This window comes from Podarcis bocagei, assembly GCF_964188305.1.
Source record: "Podarcis bocagei genome assembly, chromosome: 12".
Lineage (NCBI taxonomy): Eukaryota > Metazoa > Chordata > Lepidosauria > Squamata > Lacertidae > Podarcis > Podarcis bocagei.
Window position 1 is genome coordinate 37784102 of NC_138137.1, and position 12915 is coordinate 37797016.

Consider the following 12915-nt stretch of genomic DNA (forward strand, 5'->3'; position numbering starts at 1 on the left):
GCCTCATCTGGTTTTCCTCCCCCACTTTTCTGATGGTTGATTGATTTATATTGTTGTTTTTATAACATTTTAATTTTAAAGTGTTGGCAAAGTCTTATTTTGTACTCGCGAGTAAAGGTAAAGGAAAAGGGACCCCTGACCATTAGGTCCAGTCGTGGCCAACTCTGGGGTTGCGGCGCTCATCTCGCTTTATTGGCTGAGGGAGCCAGCGTACAGCTTCCGGGTCACGTGGCCAGCATGACTAAGCCGCTTCTGGTGAACCAGAGCAGCGCACGGAAACACTGTTTACCTTCCCGCCGGAGCGGTACCTATTTATCTACTTGCACTTTGACGTGCTTTCAAACTGCTAGATTGGCAGGAGCAGGGACCAGGCAAGGGGAGCTCACCCCGTCGCAGGGATTCGAACCTCCAACCTTCTGATCGGCAAGTCCTAGGCTCTGTAGCGCCACCCGAGTAGACTCTTGCAAAAAGCTCAGTCTCCGCTTTTGTTTGAAATAAAGATTTGGACTGCAGCACCGGTAGTATTGCATCTAGCCCAGTACTGGCTGCTTTAACTGGCAGTGGCTCTCCAAGGTCTCAGATGAAGATCTGTGCCATAACCGACCTGATCCCTTTTATAAGTGAAGATGCCAAGGGCTGATCTTCTGCATGCATAACATGTGCTTACCACTAAAATGTGGCACCTCTAGGTTGTTGTTGTTGTTTTTCAAAAAAACATGGTCTCATCCCTTCTTGTGGACACTTACTTGGGAATAACTTGGGAATAGCAGTGCAATTCTGTACATGTCTGCACAGAAGTAAGTCCCATGGTGCTAAGTGGGGCTTATTCCCAGGTACGTGAGAATCACTGCCAAAATATGCAAAAGTTTGGGTGGCTGTTCTCTTTGGTCAGAATAGATAAATTTCAAAGTATATATTCCAGGGTGGGGAACCTGTGGCCCTCCTGATATTATTGGACTCCAGCTCCCATTATCCTCAGCCAGCATGAGGAAGAGTCAGGGATGATAGGAACTGGAGTCCACCAACATCTGGAAAGCAACAGGTTCCTATCCCTGATATAATGTCAGAAGTTAATCATTGAGATAATTCCCGGTCTAGAAATCCTTTTGTGAGAACAGTCCACAAAAAGCACCTGGGATTTGAAACTGTATTTTAAAAAAGCTTGAAATACTTTTAAAGTCTTTTTTTTACAGTAGGTGTCAGGTATGAAGCTAATGCATAGGGGAAAGGAGTTTATGTCAAGTTTTTTTGTTCTATTTCTAAGAACCAGGGAGCAGAGAAGCAGAAAGACGGAGTGAGGTGGAATTTTAATCCTGGAGGCTTACTTGAATGTTCATATTTTATGAGGATTTAGCTATTAAAGGTTCATGCATAAGGGTGCCATATGTGAATATTAAATTACACTAATATTATTCAATCTCTAATGTTGAATTACCCAAGTGCTTACAAAAATACATTCTACAGTCTCATGCTGCTGCCGGAAGGTAGGATGTTAAGAGGTAACATATGATATATAATTACAGAGGGATATTGACATCCCAGGCTTGCAGCAGAGCAGAGTATCATGTGGAACCTGCCCTTTGGGCAATTTTCAAACTTTTGTATAATGATGTATCTCTGCTGCTGGGACTACATTTCTATCCTTGCAATTGTATGGATTTCCATTGGTCTAACTGCCTACCTTCAGGCACTATCCAGGATTTTATGACTGCATTTATGTTCTCAAGGCAAGGGTTTCCACATTATCAATGCAAATCCTCATTGCACCAATTTACCTGTCCAGAGGAGTCATATTGCTGGCTGATCTTGCCCTCCAGGGAGTTCTTGATTGGTGTTTCCCTATCTAGGTCCTGCTTTGATAGTGATGTACCACCCAGGAATGATGTTTGCAGAAAAGGAATGTACATCACAGCAGCCGCATTGGTTGTAAAATGTCTTGCTTGGGAAAAGAGACTGGGTAACTTCAACATTAGGACTAATCTGACAAGAATTTGACCCCCTCCCAAGCAAGGCAGGTTTATTACTTTTAATAAAGTGAGATAGAAAGTGCAGAACTCTCTTTCCTACCCATGCCCCTCACCATGTTCACAAATTAGAGGTCAAATTCATAACATTCAGAGCACTGTGAGATCCAAGATTGGGGCAGGAGTTTTCCCATGGACAAAATGTTCTACGCCATCTGGTGTGGGCCAAAAACCTCACCACTGCCAGCACTGTGGCCCATTTCTCGTCCATTTTGGCCCAAAATATAGCACTAACTAGAAATAAAGGTATATTAATTCCTCGGTGTAGTTAGGAACTGGTGGTTAGACTAGGTGATGTCTGGCTACAACCTTTCTGTAAAACACTGAAACCTCCAGGAACAAGTTGGCGTTGACTTTTCCTTAAAAAAATTAAAAATAAAAGGCGTTCTTAAGTCCCCCAAATTATAAGCACCTTGTCTTTTCATATCCTTTTATGTTATAGATACAATATAGGTTTCCCTTTTTCATGGAACTATTGGAACTGGCAGCCATTTTTAGAAGGCTGCTGTGAACAGAGACCATTTACTCGCCAGAAAGACCAAGCTCAAGCTGCTCAGGTCCAGCATCTGGACCAGATGTGGGGCTTGTTTCCTCCCTCCACATAGAACTGAGCTGCCAGCTGGGCATTTCATTGCTGGACACAAACTTCTGCCTGCACTCATTGTTGTCACCATTTCTGAGGTTCCAGAGGGGATGGTGAGGTTCAGAACTTAGATGGGGGTCCCAACAAGAGGCAATGCGAATTCCCAGTACTGAAGCCCCATTGGGCAGGGTGACGCACTCTCTGCTCTTGCCTCAAGGGACATTAAGTCTCAACAGTCCCCATGAGCTCTGGGGGCTACCACAGTTCCGTGCTTCCCTTCTTTCTGTCATCAGTGGGTCTCTCATCAGGTCTGATGTTTGTTTTCTGGTAAATCCTGACATGTTCCTCCTTGAAGCAGGCGAACAGCCAGGAGGAAGAACAGAAAAGTTGGGGGATTCCAGGAGCCAGCAATGCCCCTACCCTGCAAGAATGTGGACTTGGGCCAATCCAATATGTCAATCCTGGGTCCAATGAATTATGATATTGTAAGAAATTTGATTAAGTTTGAGAGGTTACTAAAAACCTGATAACTTAATTTAAAAATGTGTGTGTCATACTTTTTAATCAGTTTATCGCTGCTGCCATTTGATTTTATTAATAAGGAGAAATGGCCTTTAGTACTGTCTTGCATACTGTGTGCCACTGTTAATTCAATTTATCTGATGTTCTTTGTAGCACCAGGCAACTGAGTTGCACTGTAAAGCCACAAACTACTTCAGCTTGTCATAAAATGTGGAGCAATCCGGTTAAATATTTTCCAAGTTTATACCTGTATGAATATGAAAACTGAACACATTACATAAGCCATGCCGTACTAGAAGGAAAACGTCTTCTAGACCTGCAAAGTTTGAATCAGTTTTTAATGCACTTGTATTTTGAAATGGCATTTTTGTATACACATTTTGCAGGGTAATTGCTGCAATAATTCCATCAAGGACAAGGTATCTCCAGAAACATTTTCAATGTACACAGCCAGCAACTTTTGTGCCTTGCTGTGTATCAATCTGGCAGCATTTTGGCCTTCTAAAGGAGACGTTTTTCAATGTTGTGATGGCTCTGTGGTTCCATCAGTGGAGTTGTGTGATTTCACCTACCAATGCAAAGATTGTAGTGATGCAGAACAATGTAAGTAGATGTCACTAATCTTAGTGCATTTCCTTTTTATGGTGTTAAATAGATTACAATACAATTCAAGAGTCCTAGAATCCAATATTGTCCTAGAATCCAATATTAGTTGGATGCAATTAGTTCCTATCTCAGATCAGCTTTAAAACATTGCTGTAGAAATCAAGTTCATATTTTGAAAATGGTCAGAGATCAAAGACCCAGAGATTGATAATTATATTAACTTGGTAAGCCTTTAGTAAGACCTTAGTATCATGGAACATTTGCCCCAAGGAAGAAGGCATTTGAAGACAGTTGGGGGTGGGGTTGTGCAGGGTGGGGGGTGGGTGGGATTGTGATAAGGTTGGGTATTTTGTGATTTTATATTTCTCTTGATTACTGTTCTATGTACATATTTATATTTGCAGGGTTATTGTCCCCATTTTATTTAACTATCATTAAGTATCATTTAGAAAACCAATACCCCACCTGCCCTCCTACAGCTTTTGCATCATTCAGGACAGGATGCAACAATTAAAAAACACACAAATCTACTACATTGAATAAAATAACAGCATAAAAGCTGTAATAGGCCTGGCAGTTAAAGCATTCTAGACTAAGGGTCTAAACTTGGCTGAATATCTCTCCTCAGTTTTGCAAGATCATTTTGCAAGATCATGTCCTCCATGAAAGTAGATTGGGGGTATATGGCAACATTAAAGGATTGGTGATCTAACTTTCTGAATGTTCAGGGTTGAGGCCTAACCTTAAATCTGAGGTGGGTGAGACCATCTTTCACTCCTAAGAATGCTGTGTTCCAGAAATGCCAAGTGCTTTTTAGTATTCAAAAAAGGGAAATAAGGAAAGACCCTTGGCCAAATTTAAATAGACACCCCCCAGCAAATTCTTAGAATTTGTCTGCCCCAAGGATTCATCTAATATTTGGGAATATTTTTACCCACCCCCACAAACTGCATAAGATGCTAATTAAAACAGTGTACCTTATTCTTGTGCAATCATGCTTAGAAATGTACTGCACATGCCACAATGCACCAGTTCCTTCTAACTAGTAAGATTTTTTACTTATCATTCATCAGATGCCGACAACATCTGTTTTAATGACAAAAAGTTACATGTATGTCTTCTAAGATTTAAAGGGGCACCTGGTTAACAGCCAGTTTACTTACTGCAGCCATCTTGGAAATCTTTGACAACTATCAGTGAGTTTGGACTGTGGCATTATAAGAGATTTAAAAATGGACACTAACCAGACCGGTTTATTGAAAAGCAGAGTTTGTTTATTACTGGAATATGAAATACCAAGATTACATTCATCTGTATATATTGCTTTCATTAATATAAATCGGGCCTGCATTGTTGCTACTAGAAATTTCAATTATATTGCCACATAGATTGATTTAATGATAATTTTCATGTCATGATGATTCCCACCCCCCATTGTATGTTTGCATTTTCATAATAATAAAGGGCTCAAGGTATGAGCTGTAGCTTCTTCTCCATGCCCTGTCCCCTTCCAAGAAGTCTACCTAGAATTCATAGACTGTGTGGCTCTTTTAATCTTGGAAGGTTTACACATAGCTATAAGTCCTTTTAAAGAAATGTGGCCTGCATTTCAATAAGCTATTAACTTCAATATTATGGGAGGTAAAAACCTTACATTTGAGTAGGACATGCTAGCTGAGAGTCAGCCATATACTTTACTGTGCTCAGATCTTCATGAATCAGTTTTCAGTATGGGCATCAAGTGTTTACATTTTCATTAGCTCTTTGAACTGACTTTCATATCTAAGCTGCTTCTGCTTTGCAGTTGTGTAAGAAGAGGAAGACAAATGGCTGGCAGAGTGATTGCATATTGAGTCAGGTTCAAGATAACTTAAAATTATTCACCTAAGGGGTAAAATGAGAAACAGTTTCTCCTTAAAGTATATACAGTCCATTCCACCCCCCCAACATATACTACCAGATACTTTTTAAAGTGTCTTCTGTGGCCTGGAAAATTAAATGGGCATGGCTGAGCAGTAGTTTATGTTTAGACAGAAATGTGAGATACTGTGAAATAATGAAAAGATGTGTAAATCTCAGACAGTGTAGGGAAGCATGTGTAAAACAACTCACCCATTTTGCTCCGTCTTGTATGTTTCAGTTTTATCCAACAGGTTTATCTCCAAGCTGATTATATTCAGTGATGATTCTGAAGGGTATATAGTATAAATTAAATTCTTATTCCACAAACAATGGTTTTTAACACTACTCTGCTCCCTGAAATTAGTTTTTCTGGTAAGGTAAAGAGTAAAGGTACCCCTGACCATTAGGTCCAGTCGCAGACGACTCTGGGGTTGCAGCGCTCATCTCGTTTTACTGGCCGAGGGAGCCGGCGTTTGTCCGCAGACAGCTTCTGGGTCATGTGGCCAGCATGACTAAACTGCTTCTGGCAAAACAGAGCAGCGCACGGAAATGCCGTTTACCTTCCCACCAGAGCGGTACCTATTTATCTATTTGCACTTGACGTGCTTTTGAACTGCTAGGTTGGCAGGAGCTGGACCAAGCAACGGGAGCTCACCCCGTCACGGGGATTCAAACTGCCAACCTTCTGATCAGCAAGCCCAAGGCTCTGTGGTTTAGACCACAGCGCCACCCACATCCCTTTTTCTGGAGTCACCCCTAATTAAATTAAATTAGATAACTTTTAAAGTATTATATTGTGAAAACTATACAATAAAATAGAATTACAAATCAGCAAACTTTTTAGTATTAAAAGAGCATCATATTTTGATGTCTTTAAATAGTTTAGGAAACTGAAGAAAACTCAACAGAAAATATTTAGTGCACAAGCCACTTTTTGGAAGTGATCCTGCACATGTGTACTCAAATGTAAGCTTCCTTTGGAATTTCCTCCCAACTAAGCAGGTATAGGCAAGCTGCATAAATGGTTTTACGGAAGTTTCAAATTGCAAGGAAAAAGTGCCGATTGCTTAAGTAAAATGACATTATTCTATACACCTAACATTATGCTGTTCCATTCATTGTCAGTTTTGCCCTTTAGACTTTCATCACTGCACCATTTCATTCTTGCATGCTGATGGAAGAGCTGTTTTAAGGCTGGTGTGGTTTTTAAAAAATGCCTTCCCTCTCCATTAATATTTTGCAACTGCCCACCTGAGAAATGTGCAGGATCAAGCCTAAGAGATCTCCCTCTCCACCACCAACGATTATAGCTTTTTTTGAAGATACTATGAACATATTGCTGAAAATGCAATCTAGCAAAGCATTATGTTGATGAAGATACAAATGTTTGAGCCAAATGCTTGTTTTCAGTGATTAATCTTCATTGTTCTAAAGGAAAGGGCAATGCTGCTGACATGTACAATACTGAATCATTAGTGCTAAATGCTGCCTTGGTTATGTTAGCAATATTTGCGAGAATTATTTTTTATGAATATCTACTTTTGCTAGCCTCTTCAATTTTCTAAACATTTATACAGAATAGATGAAAAAGCACTGAAAGACAGATTATTTTTATTACGGGGGGGGGGGATGTTCTGCTGCATCCATCTTCTTTTATACCCATTTAATTTTGCCTTTTATCATGTACAATATTTAAGATGTGCAGGGGGGAAACAGGTTGCAGAGTTCTTCCTGGGGTATTCTTCCTGTAAATGGGGTAATCTCTTGTTTGAAAATTCCCTGCAAATGGAGTGCTGGGCTAAAATAATTCTCCTTGATTTGCTAGTCAGTCATGCAGCTTGGTCATATGCTTAAAGGTATGTTCATAATCAGAATTGGACTCTGTATGTTTCAATGCAAATCTGAAATAGTACCATTTGCTTTTGCTCAAATGCTGGTAGATTCAGAGAGATGATCAGTCATTCCAGATTTGTTTTATGTGGAGTAAACCTCCTTTCTATGTCTAACCACGCAACAGAGATGGCAGATTTTGATAGTGTAATATCAGAGTTTTTAACATGTATGAAATAGACCTGTGGTCTTTTATATTTAAAGTTCATTGTTTTAGGTAAATTGTAATCTGAAAGCAATAGAACAGAACTGGCATGCTTTTTAGAAATGAAAAACGTTAATAAGTACATGTTATGGCATTTTGTATAATGCAGGTGTTCATTATGGAATGCAAAGTATGCAAATAACCCTTTTAATATTAGGTTCCTATTATGGAAAATGTGATTTTGAAAGTGATCTGTGCAATATGAACAATGAGAAATCACCTGTTGACTGGATAAGGAGAAACGGAAGGAACATCATAGGCTCTCCTCATTCTGACCACAATGGGAACAACACAGGTAAGGGCAACTTACTCTCTTGCAAATAATAAACAAATCTATCATCATATAAATCAGTGGTGAGGAAACTTTGGCCTGCTGGATGTTAGACTCCAATTCCTATCAGCATAGTTCTACACCTGAGAGTTTATGTATATGTGTACACATTTATCTACGTATCAACTAAAGATAACATTTCATGCATCTGTTGAAGTACCCTAATACTTTTCTTGGTCTGGAGTCCACAAGACATTATCATTTTTTATTCAGCAAATTAACACAGCAAATTATTATTTTCTGTGAGGATTAAAACTGTCTTCTTTGAAAACCTAAACATTTTATATATTCAGTGATACTGTTTGGCTTCTGGCCCTTTTCTGCCTTCAGGAACATGAACCCTATAGTTTGTTTTAGTATGGTTGCCACAGAGTATTCGGGGGGGGGGGGAGTCAAATGATAAGGGACAACAATGGAGAGGAAAAGGGAAGAATTCTCTTGCATATAATTATGTTGAGACCAAAGATATTATCAAGTGATAATTAACCAAAATAAGAAGATTTTTGATGGTCCCTCTAGATATACTTTGAATCTCTGGTAACACTGGAAACAAGGATCCTCAGTACTGTATTACATTGTACACGAAGAAATCCTTTTATAGTACTCTGCTTTTTTTTTTAAGACATCATCTTTTAAACATTTCTTGAGTTGGTAATTTTAAGACTTGGAAAGTGTACTAGGAGGCATAAAATTGGTTTCTGACCTAAAGTAGTCTTGGCCATTTTATTGAATTTAAATGGTCATCAAAAGTAAGAGATTGGTAGCCCCATTACAAATGGGAATTGGACTCAAATACGGTCACAGCCTCTGACTTAATACCAGTCAATTTTCAGCTGCACTTTCAGGAAATTCTTTTTTTTATTCAAGCTGGATGTAATGCATGGCAGTCATAGTTCCTGCTCTGGGTGACTCTCTGAAAAGCTATGTCCTGCCACTTTCCTGGGTTTGCAGCGATATGTCGTGCTGGGTCAAGAATAGTGACTGCTTGCAAGCCTAGGTGGAATTGGCAAATGTCAAGTTGTGGATTTGTGTCTGAGCAGGCCAGGGGTCAAAGTCAGGAAATCAAAATGAGAAAAGAGTGACTCACCCAATCAAAGATAACATATTCCTGAAGTTCAGGGTCCAGGCCAAGGTCTGAAGTCAGATAAAAAGGAAGGAGCAGAAAGCAAAGACAGCCCCAGGAATGATTTTAGGCAGCGAGATGCAGAGTTAGGAATGATTTTAGGCAGCGAGATGCCTTGAGCACAGCCCTTTTTTGACCCTTAGGATATGCCACAAGGGTTCTGGCTGAGGAGACTCCGAGGGGATCGAGCGAGAGGTGGAGAAGATTCTGAGGAGAGAGGAAGAATGGGAAGGGAGAGTTTAAAACATTGACAAAGCTGGAGGGAGAGAGAAGGAACCATTGAGAGAAGGCTGTGGAGGAGAGAGCAGCCTCTGCCTTCGCATAACAACACCGATTCAGCCAAAGCTCCCACCAGGAGCAGAGCTTGAGGCCTACACCTGGATTCCAAGTTTGAGAGATTCAGACTGCTCACCTGAGTCTAACTCAGTTATTTGGCCTCCATCCAAACTCCTGGTGTGGTTCAAATTGTATGCCTGCCTCTTGCTCCCTCACTATCTCTCCCCCCCCCCCACATCCGATTCTGTTAAGTTGCCTATTATTTGCTGTTTCCTTTCAGGGTGACAACAGAAGCTGATACACTAGAGATACCACACACTGTTATTGGGGGGGGGAGGGCTGTCATTCTTTCCCCTCATCCCCCTCACTGCAATTTGAACCCAGGTCCCATTTGAACCAAACCCCACAACAAGGGGTTGCTGTTATGGAATTTGGGGTCACTTTAGGAGTGCCAAGGCAAGGCACCTCTAGGAGTACATGGCAAAAATCCAGGCCCTGCAGCCTGGTCTCTGTGTAAGGGTTAGGCCGGGGTTGGGAACTTGAGGCCTGGCCACAAAATGCAGCCTTCCTGGCCTCTCTGTGGCCCTTGGGACTCTCCCATGGCTGCTCCTCCTTCTCTACAATCACACAGTCTCTCACCAGGCCTAGCTTGTAATCTGTTTGAGTGCTTTTGCCTGCTCTTGAAGTCTGTGGTAACACCTCTTGCCCTGATGGAGGATAGAGAGGGCAGACCCTCCAAGTGTCCCTATTTTCCAGGGACGTCCCTGATTTAGAGAAGCCGTCCTGGTTTCTGATTTGATCCCGGGATGTCTCACTTTTACTTAGGATGTCCTTATTTTCATTGAAGAAATGTTGGAGGGTATGGTGGGATGTCCCAATTTTCATTGCAGAAATGTTGGACATCCGAACCGTTTAATGTTTAATGCTTTTATGTTTTTATGTATGTTGGAAGCTGTCTGGCGTGGCTGGGGCAACCCAGTAAGATTTGTAGGGTATAAATAGTAAAATTATCATTATGGAATGGGTCGTCCCTATTTTCATCGAAAACATGTCGGAGGGTATAAAACTGAAGAAGCGAGGGCTGAGAAATTTGCCATGTTGGTTGAGGAAGGAAGAAACGTGGATGGGATGGTGGCCAGTCCTTTAAAAGGAGACTGGCATCCTGTCCCTCTTTGAGATCTTGCAGGGCTGTGGGATGTAGGCCCCCTGAGATCTCATGAGAGAATCGCCCCTCTACACCAGTCATAGCAGCACCTGCCCTACCCCAGAAATTGTCCAACAGCTTCACTTAGCCACAAGTAATCATTTTATTTTCAAAAGAATCTCAAAGAAATATACAGAATACAAATACAATGCAGCATATTAATAATAAAAACCTATTAAAAAACACAATGCTATTCAGTCAGTAACACAGCCATCCATATCCCTCAGTACAAAACCCCAGCCAGTCACTTTGTATGACAAAAACAATCATGTGTATAGCCTTGGAATTCAAATTAAAATAATCTATTCCAACTGGGTTAGCACATTCACTGCCACATGCCTGTGGAGGGCAGCCTTGTTCTGATAAGACTCCGAATGGCTGTGAGCAACTTTATCTCATCAGTGCTCTTGCCCTGAGCTATAAACACTAATGCCCATGTGCCTATCAAAACAACTATTGCACATCTATACAGCCATACAGCAAATAGGATCTGTGCATATCATAAAGCATATGACTTCCCCACGAGAATCCTGTGAGCTGTAGTTTACCCCTCACAGAAGTAGAATTCCCGACACCCTTAGCAAACTACAGTTCCCAGGATACTTTGGGGGGAGTCATGTGCTTTAAATGTATGGTGTCTATGCAGCCTTTGGTTTAGGTAAAGGAAATGGAGAAAGTAAACTTGAAAAATTAAACAACTATAAAGAGAGTGTGTGCAGTAGTAGCACTCCTTAAAGTCCACTGGCCAGGTGTTTCAAATTGGTCACAGCTGGTTTCAGTTCTCCTAGGTCACCCACAACATAAGAACCCAGTCAGCAGTGGAATATCTGAGCAGATAGATTTGATGGCCTGGGTCCCATGTTCCTTACTCACCTGGCACTAATCAGGCTTGTGAGTGTTCAAAGGAGAGGGTGGTGGCTTGATGGACAGAGAGGGAGAAGCTGTATATAGTTAGGATTTGGCACAGAAGGGGGCAAAACTGGTAGAGTGGAAGAAGGTAAGAAAGGTGCTTTCTGAGGAGTCATCAAAGCTTTTGAACCCCAAAGTTTGCAGGAGGAATCTGATTTACTGCAGTGCACCTTGCAACATCTTTTTAATTGTCTTAATATAATCTAAAAGCAGCAGCACATGAAAGTAGGGGTATGAGAAAATGTGACATTGAGTTGCTGCTCAGTTTGTACCAAGAACTCTCAGCTTGTAAGAAATATATCAGCCCTGATCGATCTGTTCATGGAATATAAAGTAGATTGTTTCACTTTAACATCTGATGTGTGACTCCCAGTTGTCCTAACCCACAGTGCTCAGCACTGGCTACAGGCCAGTTGCCTAATCCATTATCCATTTTCTTTTCTTTTTTTCATACTGAGTTTTCCAGAATTCTACAAAGTCCAGGAAACCAACTTCTAATTTTTTTCCTTCCTATCAATAGCCCATTTCCTTACACTGTCCTCTGAACACATTCCATTTCCGGCCATTCTGAGGAGCAGAGTGGTCTTTGTGGCTAGCAACCAGCTCACCTGCCAGGTAACTGAACAATCTCCTCTTCATATTGCCTGCTGTCACTGCAGTTTCCCGACACACTTGGACCGTTCCTTTTTTTCTTCTTAGATTTCGTTTTACTATTGGATTGGTCAAATAAATGGAACCCTCACAGTGGGACTCCAAACCAATTCTGATAGAGCCTCCGGGACCATATGGCAAGAAAGAGGAGGAATTAAAAATCAGTGGCAAAGAGCTGTGATCACAATCAACAATACTCTGAATGCCGAGGTATGCAAGCTGCTCGGGCATATTCCAATACTGGGATGAGTGAAATGTCAACTTAAAGAGAAGAACTTGCACTAGAAATTTAATTCAAGTGAATAATAAGGTGGAATTCTGATGAAAAATTCATGGCTGGTATTACTTGACCTTATCTCAATGATTTAATGGAAGCATTCATTTTGTAATTATGCATGTAACCCAAACTGAAATTAGCTGGATAGTCACATGCTAGTATATGAAGTGGGAGGACATAATAATGAAACCCACTTACAGTAGCCATGCACTTACACTTACTTTTCAGTAGTGTTTTGCTTTGAATGTTGAACCAGACTTGTGCAACTTATCCCCCTCCAAGCCTAACATATCCTATGAGCCATGTAGGGCAGCTCACCTAGGGCTTCATGTAGGGCAGCTCACCTAGGGCACCCTATTCGTCTTCCTTCCTGGCACTGAAAGAAAATGAGGTTCTTAGTTATTTGCCCAAG

The 12915-nt window shown here is 41.1% G+C and overlaps 1 protein-coding gene and 1 long non-coding RNA gene across 3 annotated transcripts in view; one reads left to right on the top strand and one right to left on the bottom strand.

The window, feature by feature from the left end:
• The window catches only part of LOC308569418, a 93118-nt gene extending 83030 nt beyond the window's left edge, over positions 1-10088 (bottom strand). For both annotated transcript variants that reach the window (XR_014000706.1, XR_014000707.1), the window contains exons 1-2: positions 9151-10088; positions 5848-5923 (exon numbers count right to left, since the gene is read on the bottom strand). This is a non-coding gene — a long non-coding RNA (uncharacterized lncRNA). The remainder of the gene's footprint in view (positions 1-5847; positions 5924-9150) is intronic.
• MALRD1 (MAM and LDL receptor class A domain containing 1) overlaps positions 3435-12915 on the top strand; it is a 233336-nt gene continuing 223855 nt past the window's right edge. Inside the window, exons 1-4 of the mRNA XM_081163119.1 lie at positions 3435-3732; positions 7890-8027; positions 12096-12190; positions 12275-12436. Of these exons, the coding sequence (XP_081019245.1) occupies positions 3570-3732; positions 7890-8027; positions 12096-12190; positions 12275-12436 (558 nt within the window). The 5' untranslated portion in view covers positions 3435-3569. The remainder of the gene's footprint in view (positions 3733-7889; positions 8028-12095; positions 12191-12274; positions 12437-12915) is intronic.